Genomic DNA, 15,965 nt, shown 5'->3' on the forward strand with positions numbered 1-15,965 from the left:
TTAAGCTCAGTTTTCCTTTAAAAAAATCATCAAAATTAAAAAAATTGTAATTTTAGCTAAATGGCAGTGCCAATATATTTGTTATTAAATGCAAATTATGTAAAAAAAAATTAGATATCTTGCTTAATATTGTTTTAATGGTTCAAATAATAAGTAGTAAGATAGCCAAGTGAAGGAACAGTTCTTACCAGTGAATAAATTTTCCAGTGAATGAACACTTAATTTTGGGCATTTTTTATGCTCTTTAGGAATTCATAGGCCATAAAAATACTTAACAGGATTTTTCTTGGAATTATAACATATAACCACAGTTAACGTGGAAAATTTTACTTTTTTTGCAGCCATGAAATGGAAAGTAAAATGGGGTTGAATACAAAATAAAAAAAAAATTTAATTTCCTTTCTCTCAGTTTAATAGTCGATACTAAATCATTAATGTTTATCATTATGAAATCCGATCATGTTTTATTATTATTATTTTAACGCGTTTTTGTTTAATCCCCCCCCCCCCCTATTTTTTGAAGCATTTTTAATTCTGAGTAATTTTTTTCTCTTCATCATACTTTCTTGCTTTAACTTTTTTTCCAGCTCTTTCAATCTCTTTAAATTTTCGTCCTTTTTCTGAAGTTAATGCAAAAGGTAATTTATTTCTTTTTCTTTTAATTTGATCGTCCTCTTTTTTCCAATATTTGGCCAATGTAAATGTATCTTCGAAATTTCTTCTGATTTTCCAGTACCATTTCTAGAATTTCTCACTGGATAATTGATGGGAAAAATGTGTTTCGAAGTTTGAGGAAAATCCATGTCTCATTGACTTATATCTAGTGGTTTTCAGCAGTACTAACCATTTTCTGACTTTAATTACTAACGGAACGAATTGTTTTTGCAGCTAACAATGCCTCAAGAGGACTTATTTCCAAATCAGTTTTCAAGATACATTCATTATCAATGTTAGTTGTTTCAGCTTCAGTGTCAAAGTTTGACTTTACCAAATGTTCTTTTTGTAATAAATTCTTCCATATTGAGAAAAGCACTGACTATTGGATATTTGGGAGATTAGACTCTTCTGTCAATGTTCCTTTAAAAATTTGTAATATATCTTGTGAGATTTCATTCTCAAGCTTCTAAAGAAATAGTACATCGTTACTCGAAGTTCTCGTTTATCGAAGTATGTGTTATGGTAATAATCTTTCTTGCTCATTAACTTTTTGCGTCTTTCTTGCATGACTTTGCTAAAGGCATCGCTTTCAACACCAAATGGAAAAATACCACATTTTATAAAAGCATTTTAACTTCATCAGTTGATGCCTCAAAAGCCTATTAAAAATAGGTGTAAATTACCACTACATATTGTTTTACGATTCTTTTGTTTTCAAGATCTAACGGAAGTTTCAATTAAGCTTTCGAAGCTCGAAGTACGCCTACATCACAAGGCTTGAATACACTATTTGAATTAGATAGAAAGCTAAACCAGAGAAGTTGTTTTGATAAATAAAACTTGCTCAGTTTCAAATTGATATGAGATTTATGCCCTTCCAGAAGAAGCAAAATAAGGAATTTGATAGAATTTTCTATTAGCCAATGGGTAGAAAGAAGCATTTGTAATATATTCGTAGAATGTTGCTGTGGTCATCGATTCACTTCATGAATCACTTTTTCCAAAGAAATATATAGCAGGAACTGATTCTGTAATGCCTCGAGGATTTCTTTACTAAGGAAAAACTACTAATGGAGGTACTTTTTTCCCACTAGCTGAAATGTTGCCCAAAACTGTTGTTCTTTCTTTTTCATTCCTAAGAATTATAGAATATAAATCCTTATAACTTTTTAGGGCCAAAGATCTTTCCGTTTAAGATCAGTATTCAATTCATGCTTCGTTCGCATTGCAGATGCGATCACATTCTAAGAAGATGCCGCCGCTACTTCCCTCCTTAAGATTCCTCTAAAACTCTTTAAATTACTCTTGAATATTATTCTCTGAAAGGCAAGTTTTGCCTTTTGAAATTATCTTCGCATAGCACTGAGTTATCAGTGGATGCCGACTTTAAAAAAGCTTCACGCATTTTTCACCTGGATGGCTGTCTTTAAATGGATTTTTCCTACCAGTTCCCGTCAGGACGTTAAAGACCGCATTAGGATAATTATTGGCACGAAAGCCAGCAAAAAAATTTTCTATTTAAGTTTTTATTATTATATTTATGTAGTTTTCGATTAATAAACATAGTTTATTAAGCTGTTGAACGTATGATGAAGCTAACCACTACATTTATAAAGATAAATTATAAATAAATTATGATTATAATTCTTTCCATAAATATGGCAATTAAATAAGCATTTTGAAATGAAAATATTTTAAAAATTATTCATAAAACGTTTTACAGAATTTTGGGTGTCCGCTATATCGCAGAACTACTAATTATCTTAGAGCCATGTGAAATCATATTTCATACCTACTGTTCATTCACTGGGATATCTATTCCCGATGAAGGAACATGCCGATTCCTTTACTGGTTAGAAGTTTGTTGTTAATAAGAAGTTGGCTACCCATGCATTTTATGTTTCTTTCTCCAATACCTCTAGAATTAGACACTCCACTTCGATAACAATAGTAAAAGGTGGTTTTAGAACTACCATTCTCTTTAGATCCAGAATTCTCGACATACATTACATGATTTTCATGCTCAATATTTTCTTTCTAAGATGAAAATGAGTGTAACGAAGAAAATTTAAAAATTTCCTTCTGGATTTTAATATCATGTGTCTGTTCAACATGAAAATCCAATTTCGCTTTAGACGGAAATGTTTTATTACAAACAGCACATTTGATGCCGGATCGTGATCCGAACAGCATACTTTCCAAACTTTTATCCGGATGCTTCAGACGTATATGTTTATACAAATTGAATATATCTTTTCACATTTAACACATTTATGTTGAACATCATCCATTATAAACTGCAGCACGCAAATAACCAAATTAAAACTAACAACAACAAAAAAACTAATTTTAAAGTAAAAAAAAAATTATGACAAAAGCGAAACAGATAAACAATAATAAAAACAGAAACATAACGAAAAAATTCAACAAATAAGATATTTTATACGATTTCAAAAATGAGAGCAAATGTCGCAAAAAATAAACACAAACAAATGCGAACGGTGACGGCAAACCTTTGAAATTTAGCCAATACGCCAAGGAAGCGAATGAAAAAATCCCCAATATTTTCAGTGTAATTTCCCTTTTTCCTTATTTTTTCTCTTCCGACGAAACTCGAAGTTTTTAACATTATGGAATCGTCCGCCTCTAGTCGCTTGTGCGTTGGACCGACTGCTGACTTTGATCTAACTAGGGCCTGGTTTATTAGGGCAGGTTGGCGTCAGTGGGACGTCAACGTCCCGCTGACGCTCAGATAAGGCACTTGTCTTAAGAAACCAGGCCTTAAGATATTTTATACGATTTCAAAAATGAGAGCAAATGTCGCGAAAAATAAACGTAAACAAAAGCGAACGGTGGCGGCAAACCATTGAAATTTAGTCAATACGCCAAGAAAGCGAATGAAAAAATACCCAATATTCTCAGTGTAATTTCCCTCTGTCCCTATTTTTACTCTTCCGACGAAACATTATGGAATCGTCCGCCCCCTAGTCGCTTGTGCGTTGGACCGACTGCTCACGCTGAGCTAACTAGGGCCTGGTTTGTTAGGACAGGTTGGCGTCAGCGGTACGTCAACGTCCCGCTAACGCTCAGATAAGGCGCTTGTCTTAAGAAACCAGGCCTTAAGTAAAAACGTTTGAAATCTTAGTTTTGCAAAATATTTATGAATTGTTCCTTCACTGGTTGCTTTACCCTATTTATATATACATTTTTTTTTGTGAGCAACGATGCTGTTTTGAGATAATCTAAATAAAAATATGTAGAATTTGAAATTTTTGAATGCTTCAATGGTTATATTTATTAAAAGCGTCATTTATCCAGTAAAGTGCTGAGTACCAGTGTTGTCTAAACAGTGAACTTTAATATTTAGCAAAAAAAATATTTATTAGGGTGTTGTTGTTTAACCAAGATTTTCAGGGCAGAAAACGCTCAAAACTGAATGTTTCACTTACTTTGGCAGACCATAATTCTGAAAAGTAAAAATGTCCCATGGAAACGAGTGCATGTCCATAACTAGGCATCGGTATATTAATAATATAGCATAACGAAGCTTTAGAGGTGTAGCTGCTTTCCTAATATAAACCCCTTAAACCTTACTTATATTTCACCTTTAAGGAAATAACTTTGAGCGATGCAATCATTTTCTGTAACAATGCAAATTAAAATTACAAGTATAACCGATTATTGTTATCGACACAAATTTGGTCATTTGACATTTATTGCTAGAAAGTGTTTACATGATCTTTCTTCTCATTACTTAAAATTAATGATTTAAAAAAACTTATGTAGTAGTTTAAGAAAAGGGAACAATTCTATTAATAAAGAAATTTACCCTTAAAAAACATGTTAGCATATATGCATTAAATATGAACATATTTGGAAGAATTTCGCAAATCTACACTATCACTCCGGCTTTATGTGTTCAGGCAACTAACCTTTTATTGCGTGTTTTTTAATTTCTAAGTTTTGGAGCATTTTAATAAGATTGATTTAGCAATTGATTGGTAATGGTTTAAGTTATAACTTACCGTAGAATTGTGTGCTATGATCCACTTTCTAAACGGTAGAGTATTACAATCACACAGCCACGGGTTTCGAGATAAAGTGAAGGTCTTGACATTAGACGGTGGAATGTTGAAGAATCTTGTAATATTGTTTTCTGCCAGTAAAAGAACCTCTATGTTGTTTGGAAGATTGAAATCCAATCGTGAGATAAAGTTTCGTTCCAAATTCAAAATACGTAGCTTGGACGTCGAAGGAAGGTTGATCGCGATTGGATTATACAACAAGTTTTCTTGAAGATTTAGTTCAACAGTTAATTCTGGAAATCTAGTTGGTATCTTAGAAAAAATATTAAGATATGCTATTACTTAAAAAGATATTAGAATAGAAATTTTTATAAAAAAAAATATCTACACTGCACAAAAAAAAAGGAAGCTGTTGCCGACAATAACTTTCGATCTGATGGTCAGATTTTCACGTATTCGAAGTCAACCTCAATGGTTCGAAGATAAATTCTTAAATAAGCTAAATTATTAAAGTAGACGATTAATTATGTTACAAATTAAACGTGCATAATGTGTTTTCGAATGAACATACAATTTTTAAATCGGATTCGAACTCTTCACCTTAAAATTCAGGGAGGCTACCCCGATTTGGAAAATATTGTCCCGATAGTTCGGTGAGTAGTGTGGATGATAGTTTGGATCTCTAGATATTAATTTCAACTTGTTGTTGAAACGGTTTATTATACATAAGTAGCACTCTTTGTTACTCGTTAATTACTCTTTAGACATTCCAATATCGTTCCTAACAATGAAGTAGAAATTCTTGTGTATTTGCTTCCTTCAATAGTTAACCTTAAATTACTAACCCTAAATTATGACAATCGATTTGTGCAAACGATACTTTCAATAACGAATTCATATACAGAATTAATAGCACATTTAATCACAGCATATTTATAGTTAAGCCCGTGGATCATAAAAATTGAGTCTTAATTCCGGGAAATCCGATCAATAAATCGAAAACTATTAAAGGTGTTAGCTTTTTTTTTGTGCGCATTGTAGATTGAGCTTCATAAATTTAAGACATTCCATAAAAGAGTTACAGTTTAGTCTATTAGAACTAAATCGGCAAAAATATAAAATTGGTTTGAAACTTTTATGCAAGCATAAAATTTTTTAAATTTTGGAGCAAAAAAAAAAAAAGGAAAAGAATAAAACTAAAAACAACGTAAAATAAAATACCGGAATAGACCTAATAGCACCAAAACTACAGTTCTGGTTCTTTAAATAAAAACTTTTTTTCAGTGTCTAAACACTAAATGACAGTAGAAAAGTAAAGTAAGAAATTCTTTAGTATCCAACTATTTTGAGCATTCCTCTAAACGATTTTTTTTATTTTAATAAATATTATGATATTCAAAAAGTAATTAAACCTGAGAGATTATAAAAAGTAATAATAAATACCTTTGTCAATCTTTTTGATGCGCAATTCACATTTGCGTATCCCTCGTCTCTGAAAGCATCGCACGAACAGTCACAATACAATGGGCAGTCCTCTTTTGGCCAAGATAAATCTTCTTTAGTCAATTGGCTCAGCTGTTTTGATTTGAACCTGATTGGCAAAGAACAGGAAAAATCAAAATTTGATGTATTTAATGTTGTGTTTGCCATCCAATCTCTGAGCCACAAAAGACGACAATCACACACCCAATAATTTCCTATAAAATAAAAAGAATGTGAATATATTAAATTTTTAAATTTGGAAGAGTTTAGTTGATATTGCCAATTTCATTTCTTATAAATATTGAACTGTAAAATTTTTTTTGATGAATACATTAAAAATATCAGATACTTTTCTCAGTGATGTAACGTGAGCCATAAATATGATAATAAATTCCTCATTCAATTATGTTGATGAGCAATTTATTCTCATATATGTAAGAAAAGTACCTTTTCGGTAATCAACGTTCTGTGCGTAAATAACAATCTGATCAAATTAAATAACTTTTTATCTAATATGAGGAACTTCACGTTCTAGGACTCAATCTTAATGGTTCGAAGGGATAATCTCAAATATGCTAATTCATTAGTGTAGANACAATGCAAATTAAAATTACAAGTATAACCGATTATTGTTATCGACACAAATTTGGTCATTTGACATTTATTGCTAGAAAGTGTTTACATGATCTTTCTTCTCATTACTTAAAATTAATGATTTAAAAAAACTTATGTAGTAGTTTAAGAAAAAGGAACAATTCTATTAACAAAGAAATTTGCCCTTAAAAAGCATGATAGCATATATGCATTAAATATGAACATGTTTGGAAGAATTTCACAAATCTACACTATCACTCCGGCTTTATGTGTTCAGGCAACTAATCTTTTATTGCGTGTTTTTTAATTTCTAAGTTTTGGAGCATTTAAATAAGATTGATTTAGCAATTGATTGGTAATGGTTTAAGTTATAACTTACCTCAGAATTGTGTGCTATGATCCACTTTCTAAACGGTAGAGTATTACAATCACACTGCCACGGGTTTCGAGATAAAGTGAAGGTCTTGACATTAGACGGCGGAATGTTGAAGAATCTTGTAATATTGTTTTCTGCCAGTAAAAGAACCTCTATGTTGTTCGGAAGATTGAAATCCAATCGTGAGATAAAGTTTCGTTCCAAATTCAAAATACGTAGCTTGGACGTCGAAGGAAGGTTGATCTCGACTGGATTAGACAACAAGTTTTCTTGAAGATTTAGTTCAATAGTTAATTCTGGAAATCCAGTTGGTATCTTAAAAAAAATATCAAAATACGCTATTGCTTAAAAAAAATATATTACAATAGAAATTTTTATAAAAAAATATCTGCACTGCACAAAAAAAAGAAAACTGTAGCGCATAATAACTTTCGATTTAATGGTCAGATTTTCACGTATTCGGAGTCAACCTTAATGGTTCTAAGATCTATTCTTGAATATGCTAAATTATTAGAGTAGACGATATATAATGTTACGAATAAAACGTGAATAACGTATTTTTGAATAAACATAAAATTTTTAAGGCGGATTCGGACTCTTCACCTTCAAATTGTGGGAGGCTGCCCCGATTTGCAAAATATAGCCCCGATTGTTCGGTGAGAAGTGTGGGTGACAGTTTGAACCGCTTAATATTAATTTCAACTTGCTATTAAAACGGTTTATAATAAAAAGCACACTTTTTTACTCATTAATTACTCTTTTGACCCTGCAATATCGTTGCTAACAATGAAATAGAAATTCTTGTGTATTTGCATCCTTCAATAGTTAACCATAAATTACTAGCCCTAAATTATGACAACCGATTTGTGCAAACGATACTTTCAATAACGAATTCATATACAGAATTAATAGCACATTTAATCACAGCATATTTATAGTTAAGCCTGCGGATCATAAAATGTGAGTCTTAATTCCGGGAAATCCGATCATTAAATCGAAAACTATTAAAGTTGTTAGCTTTTTTTTGTGCGCATTGTAGATTGAGCTTTATAAATTTAAGACATTCCATAAAAGAGTTACAGTTTAGTCTATTTGAACTAAATCGGCAAAAATATAAAATTGGTTTGTAACTTTTATGCAAGCATAACATTTTTTAAATGTTGGAGCAAAAAAAAAAAAAAAAANAAAAAAAAGGAAAAGAATAAAACTAAAAACAACGTAAAATAAAATACCGGAATAGACCTAATAGCACCAAAACTACAATTCTGGTTCTTTAAATAAAAACCTTTTTTCAGTGTCTAAACACTAAATGACAGTAGAAAAGTAAAGTAAGAAACTCTTTAGTATCCAACTATTTTGAGCTTTCCTCTAAACGATTTTTTTTATTTTAATAAATATTATGATATTCAAAAAGTAATGAAACCAGAGAGATTATAAAAAGTAATAATAAATACCTTTGTCAATCTTTTTGATGCGCAATTCACATTTGCGTATCCCTCGTCTCTGTAGGCAACGCACGAACAGTCACAATACAATGGGCAGTCCTCTTTTGGCCAAGATAAATCTTCTTTAGTCAATTGGCTCAGCTGTTTTGATTTGAACCTGATTGGCAAAGAACAAGAAAAATCAAAATTTGATGTATTTAATGTTGTGTTTGCCATCCAATCTCTGAGCCACAAAAGACGACAATCACACACCCAATAATTTCCTATAAAATAAAAAGAATGTGAATATATTAAATTTTTAAATTAGGAAGAGTTTAGTTGATATTGCCAATTTCATTTCTTATAAATATTGAACTGTAAAATTTTTTTTGATGAATACATTAAAAATATCAGATACTTTTCTCAGTGATGTAACGTGAGCCATAAATATGATAATAAATTCCTCATTCAATTATGTTGATGAGCAATTTATTCTCATATATGTAAGAAAAGTACCTTTTCGGTAATCAACGTTCTGTGCGTAAATAACAATCTGACCAAATTAAATAACTTTTTATCTAATATGAGGAACTTCACGTTCTAGGACTCAATCATAATGGTTCGAAGGGAAAATCTCAAATATGCTGATTCATTAGTGTAGAATCAAATATGCTAATTAATAAGTGTTAATTAGTTACGAAATCAGAATAAAAAAACTTGCTTTTTCTGATTAAACATACCATTCCTTCGATGGATCCAGATCTCTGATCATCGAAATGTGGGGAATAGCCTCAATTTGGGAAATATGCTCCCTATAGTTTGTTTGTTTGGACCCCTTAATGTTAATTTTTCTTTTTTCGTATTTTCCCAAATCTCGAAAACTTTTTAAGCGAATTGAAAAACCTTTTAACAGAATTAAAAATGTTGTTTTTTCCAATGAAAATTCCAGGCAAATAGAACTATAGTAAATATTTCATATTTCTTATTATTTTATTTATTAAATTAAAAAAAAGTTGATTTGTAAGGTATACAGCTTTTTACATCATTTTAAAGAAAGTGGATCTAGATGCCAAAATATAAAATTTGAGCGAAATCGGTCGAATAGTTCCTGAGATATAGAATTTTAAAAAACTCAGATAATTAATAATTAAAGAATCCAAATTTTCAACAGCCACTTGTGATATTTGTCACTATTTTTTACTTAGACTATCACCACCTGGTTAACGCAATCCTTGCTACAACTGTGAAGATAATTTCATTTTCTGATATTCCGATTCAAATTGATGGAGATTAAATGTACTTATCAAATGTAAATATTTCTTGAATCTCTAAAACACCAGGGAACGATTCTCTTTTCAAAGTTTGCAGTCTATTACAGGACAGTTTTTGTAACCTACACTTCATTTTAATTATAACTTTATTGGCGCTGTAATCGCGTTCAGTGGCTTAGCAGTTATACATATTCGAATTGAATGTAAGTCATGACGCGGAAAATTAACTTTGAATTAAATATTGACGTTCGATGACCAAATATGCATTCGTTGCGGTTGAGAAAATTCTTTTCGAATTTTCCGATGCTAATCGAGAGAGAAAAAAATATGCTTATCTGTTGTAATTATTTCTTGAATCGTTAAAGCTCTAGGAAACTATTCTCTAGACAAAGTTGATAGTCTGTCAAGAGACAAATCAATCTTTTTTAATTGTTCTAGTTGAAAAAGTACTTCTGAATCGATTCGGGAAATACATTTCTCAAAGAATATCAATTCTTAAAGCAATGGAATTGAATAGAAATAATTTTGTGTGTTTTGTGTTTGTTTCTGAAATTCCGATGAAAATTGTTGGAGATTAAATTTACTTACCATATGCAAATAATTCTTGAATCTTTAAAACTTCAGGAAATGATTCCCTTGACAATATTTTTAGTCCATTAAGAGACACATCAAAGCTTTGTAACCGGTCTAGCTGAGACAAAGCTTTGGAATCGATTTGGGAAATAAAATTCTGACTGAGTATCAATTCTACCACCGATGGAATCGACGAAAAGCAATTCTTTGTTATTTTACTAAGACGGTTATCATGTAAATTAATAGTCTTCAACGATTGCATCGATTGAAATGCATAATCGCAAGATTCGATTAAGTTGATACTTAAATCGATATGTTCTAAGCGATTACTTCCAGAAAACCATTTTGTAACATTCCTTATATAATTTCTTTTCAGATTAACACTAGTGACATTTTCCAAATTGTAGAAAAGATCTTCAGGTATTGTTTTCAATAGGTTACAACCTAAATCTATATTCTGTAAGAAAAAGAAAAAAAGAAAGTCATTAGTTTAGAATACATTGACCAAACTAATTACAACATGAGCCAGAAGGCAGAATACTCTTCTATTTAAGAAGAATTCTCTTAATGCATGTTAATTAGTTTAGAAGTATAATGGGCAATATTAAATTGAGGAAAGTTTGATATGTCTTTATTTAAAAGAATAATATCTGATTCTGAAGAAGAAAAGTTGATGCTGCTAAGAGTCTCATTTTATTTCTCTCTGTGTTTAGAAAAAGAACTATTCAAGCTGTATAAATTAACTTTAATAAAAAATGAATGCCAGATGCTTAATCTGGAAGCTAAAAAATGATTCAGACTACCTAACAATTACATATATGCCTTCTTACGAAACGATTGTTAGAAACTGAGGTGAGAATCTTAGGTTTAAATATTTGTTTCAAGTAAAAATGAGAAAGACGATGGATTTTCGTTTTTGCAATACCATCTTAAGAAATGTCTCAGACTACCTACAATTTACATTGCCATTTTGCTAAGCGATTGTTTAGAAACTGATGACTATTCTCAGTTAGCAGTGTAAATGAATATGATACATCGTTAAGCATCGAATGTAATGAGGAGGATGTCAAAGTTTGTTCAACGGTGTTTGGAAAGTCTATAAATGACATTTGAAAACCAGATTTTAGTAATATTTTAGAGTCATAGGAGACGAACAGAAATCGCCAAAATTTAAATCCAGAAAAAAAATACGAGTTTCATCGGAGCAAAAGGAGTAATCGCCATGGAGTAGACTCGAGGAAATTTATCGATGATGTTTGTTCCGTTAGCCAGAATTCATAAAACCGAAATGGAAAAAGTCTGTGGAAAGGAAGGGTATTTGTGTATGTATTGCCTTAAAAGTAGTTCTAAGGAATATCAAGGTAATAAAAGAAAGATAAATAAGCACAGAATTTCAGCTGAGGATAAAGCGGGCTTTTTAGATGGCTTAGTACTAAAGATTCCTGCAGGGGATCAAGAAAGCACTCTAAAATATCGCATTCTTGTAGGTTGAAGATATGCTGCTTAACCCAGAAAGTAAAAAAAAAATACGACAAATGGAACTAAGGTAGATACAGGCAATCGAAGGAATTTTGGAACTAGCAAAATCATACGGAAAACAACTCTTGTGATGGAAATTACGAAAAGGGAAATTAAGTTAGAGACGTAGGTTACATTTACTTACCTGCCAACTTTTAATCCTTTCAAGGATGATTTTCCCCAGTGGTAGTTAAATGGAATTTAAGTAACAATTTTTGACAGAAACAATGAATATAAATCAAGCTTATACGTAATTCAATAGCATAGGCTGAGATGTAGTACGAAGTACCTGCCGCAGAGCGTTCACCCCACTTCTTCGTCTGTGTTGATACCTGTAGGCATACCCTCCAACTTATGAGGATTTTGAAAATAATTCTTTCTAGTGGTAGCGAACCGAAGTAAAAATTTTTAAAGCAAATGGATCTCTCATGAAACTTTTATCAGAACTTAAGAATCTAGCCGTATGGCCTGCACTTTTTTAAGTAATAGTGGACAAGTTACGCTAAAATTAATTTTTTTTAAATATTAAGACATTAATTTTGCTACCGTCTGAAAAGAAGATTTCTGAAACTACGGAAATTCCGTAGCAGTTGGAGGGTATGCCTGTAGGCGACTAGAGTACTGTGTTTATATAATTGAATATGAAGTATTTCATATTTATATATATGCTTAATTTTTTAAAAAATAGTGGTGGTTAAAAAATATTACAAATTAAGTTTCTGAATGGGTATACAGGAATATATAGAAAGCATACATTTTACTACCACTTTAAATATAGAAATAAAATCTTACGTCAAATGCGTAAAAGCTGGCAGGTATGTATTTTTAAAAAGCATAAGCCAATCAGCACGAACTGAGTGACGAAAAAGATGAAATGGCAGTACTATTTTTCCTCTGATTATATTGTAGCGTAGATTTAAGTCAATATATATTTAAATATTCAAAACAACGCCTCCAGATCGGAAAAAACAAGAAAAATTCAGTACTGCATGAAAATTATTTTATCTAACTTTCAGTCACGGCCTCTGTGTTTTAGTTATGAAATAATACAAAAATTGGAATTTAGTTATGTAGTTGTCATGTTTGTATATAGTTGAGTTAGGAATTATCTAACTTTGACTTTATAAGACTTTGACTTTATAAGTAGAATTTGTTAATTTGGAAAGAAAGCTATAAATGGAAAGGGGTTTTCCTCAAATTTAAATTTGTAGTATTAAACAACATTTATTAAAAAATGATACCGACATTATATATTGGATCTCACAAATTGTTTTATTTCCTATTACCATTACATCGTGTTGTCCAATCCATCATTTTAGGGTATTATTATTAATTATTAAAAACAAATTTCTACTAAAAAATGGTGTTAGTGGAAAAGCTTCATCATTTAGTAGAGCTTTCAACAATATAAAGTGCGAATGCCACTTAGAAATTTGCTAATAGTTTCTCAAAAAATAGATAAATACTACAAAATACTATCATAATAGTTATGTAAGTCAGCTATTTTATAATGAAAAATCTAACATTAAAGATTAATTTAAGGTTTTAAACATTGGTTAATATTCTTTTATTACAGTACACATATAATTCAATAAGAGTATTCTATTATTTGTTCTAGTTTATTTATTACTTTTTGGCACAGAAGTAAGGGCCTAGTAGAAAATACTCTAAATAATAATAAAAATAAACTGTAAGCTTAAAGTATTTCTCCTTAACAATGAATACGATTTTCGTTTTTGTAATTTCTTCTTAATAAACGGAACAAATTTGATATACGGGAAGAGACCTGTATTTCAGTTATGAAGATACAAAAGTACTGTAAATAATACTATCATAAGTGCTCGATTACTTTAGTACAAATGTGGCAAATAGCAATCTGTCTTTCTACTAAAGAGCTATTTCAACCTCGAACGATGTTAATAATGATATGTTCATACAAAACACCTCACCTATATATCCACACTTGCCCCGGTAAATCATTTGATTGTTTAAGCTTATTATTGGGAAATTAAAAAGAAGGCATAAAAAATATAACTATTAAAGTTGCAATTGAAGCAAAAGTTAGAAAATTACCTTATCACCATAAATGCCATACTTTTTTCATTTGCAAATTTATCAAGTGTCCTTTCATGTAACTACATATGAAAATTTATATAAAATAAAGAAAATTACCATCAAACTTGGATTTTGAAATAGACCATCAACTGTTATGAGATTGTTCTTGTCCAATCTAACCAATCGTAAACTTGGGCACGGATCAAATGTTTTATTATCTAACCTACTCAACTTATTGCTCGTAAGAATAATTGATTGGAGTTTCACATCACCCAAGAAAGCATTGCCTAATAGTGAGCTTATTCTGTTCTGAGCCAGTGAGAGGTTTGCAAGCCCAGGCATATATTGAAGTTCAGTTGTAATCTCAATTAATCTACCGTCCACAATCTCAAGTGTTGTTAAACTCTTGATTCTACTAATGGCATTTGGTATTCTACAAAATTCTGTTTGATAAAGATGTAGTTTAGTCAGTGATCTAGTATGGGTTAAGGCGTTGTCTCTTATACTTTCAAAGGGGCAACTCATACTTATTTCAGATATCTTGAGATCAAAAAATATTTTTCGAGATAAACTTAGCTTCTTTGTCATTATGCAATAGAAAAGCAGTTGAGCAACTGGCTTTGATTTCAAATTAAGAACTAAGTAACTTCTAATAGCACGTAAGCTAACCACATTTTCGCAAATCACTCTGGGATTTTCTTTCACATATTGCACCTTGCACATATTGTTTTTCGTGCCAACCACCAAACAAATGCTAAACATCAAAATTAAAGCCACTAAAGTAGCATTCATTTTAGAAATTATAGCAAAGAGTGAAAGTTAGTATTTGGAAGAAAGCAAGCATGCAGATAAGTCTTACGTTCCATTATCAGAAAGCTTGATTATTCTGAATAAATAGTGACACGTTGTGAACAATGAAAAAAAAAACAATCATCTTATACCACATCAATCCAACTATAATGAAGTTTTTAAGACCCGTTGAATTTTTTTCCTTATTCTGATAAAATGTCTTCCAGAAAAGGAGATTATCTTCAACGTATAGGAAATCTGTTAAAAGGAAGCTATTTGTGAAAAAGATAACACTTTTAGAATATCAATATGAAAAGAAAGGTTGATACCAACATTTTCTTTACGATCTGAAGTACGTATTCCTGTTTTGTAGATAAAATAGAAAGTACTATTGAAATAGTTATGTATATTATCAATTTTATAATGAAGAATAAAATATTCCAGATTAATATAAGGTTTTAAATATTGGTCTGTAATTTTTTATTACAGTACATACATATTTCAGTAATCTAGTTCTAGTTTATTTATTCTTTTTAGACAGAGAATTAAAGGTCTATTAAAAAATACTCCAAATAATAAATAATTATTGCAATAATAATAAAGAACAGTAGGTTTAAAATATTTGTCTCAAGTAAAAAACAAGAAATACGATGGATTTTCGTTTTTGTGATACCTTTTTAAAAAAATTTCTCAGAATATCTAAAATTTACAGAAAAGCCTTCCTGCTAAACGATTGCTTTGAATTAATGTCTGTAGTTAGTAGTGTAAATGAATATGATACATTGTTAAGCATCGGATGTAAAGAGTAGGATACCAAAGTTTGTTCAACGGGTGTTCGGAAAGTCAATCACTGATAGTTGAAAACGTGATTTTAGAAATACTTTGAAATCACAGGAAACATGCAAAAATCGTCAAAATTTAAATCCAGAAAGAAAATACGAGTTTCATCGGAACAAAAGGAATAATCGCTTGGAAGTAGACTCGGGAAAATTTTTCGATGATGTTTGTTCCGTTAGCCAAAATTCATATAACCGAAATACGAAAAGCCTGTGGAAAGGAAAGGTATTTGTGGATGTATTGCTAAAAAAGTAGTTCTAATGAATATAACAGAACTAAACAAAAGATAAATAAGCACATACTTTCTACCAAGGCAATATTATTTTACCCGATTATATTGTAGCTTAGATTTAAGTCAATATAT

The 15,965-nt window shown here is 30.6% G+C and overlaps 1 protein-coding gene across 1 annotated transcript; it reads right to left on the minus strand.

Moving 5' to 3' along the window:
* Nucleotides 1-6,449: 6,449 nt before the first annotated feature.
* Nucleotides 6,450-14,817, minus strand: LOC122268296 (slit homolog 2 protein-like). Its single transcript, XM_071185753.1, has 5 exons — nt 14,093-14,817; nt 10,418-10,859; nt 8,589-8,842; nt 7,138-7,449; nt 6,450-6,470 (listed from the first exon to the last, which is right to left on the minus strand). The coding sequence occupies exons 1-5, from the start codon at nt 14,765-14,767 to the stop codon at nt 6,450-6,452; spliced, it is 1,704 nt and encodes a 567-aa protein (XP_071041854.1). The 5' UTR covers nt 14,768-14,817.
* Nucleotides 14,818-15,965: the final 1,148 nt, after the last annotated feature.

This window comes from Parasteatoda tepidariorum, chromosome 9 (assembly GCF_043381705.1).
Source record: "Parasteatoda tepidariorum isolate YZ-2023 chromosome 9, CAS_Ptep_4.0, whole genome shotgun sequence".
NCBI lineage: Eukaryota > Metazoa > Arthropoda > Arachnida > Araneae > Theridiidae > Parasteatoda > Parasteatoda tepidariorum.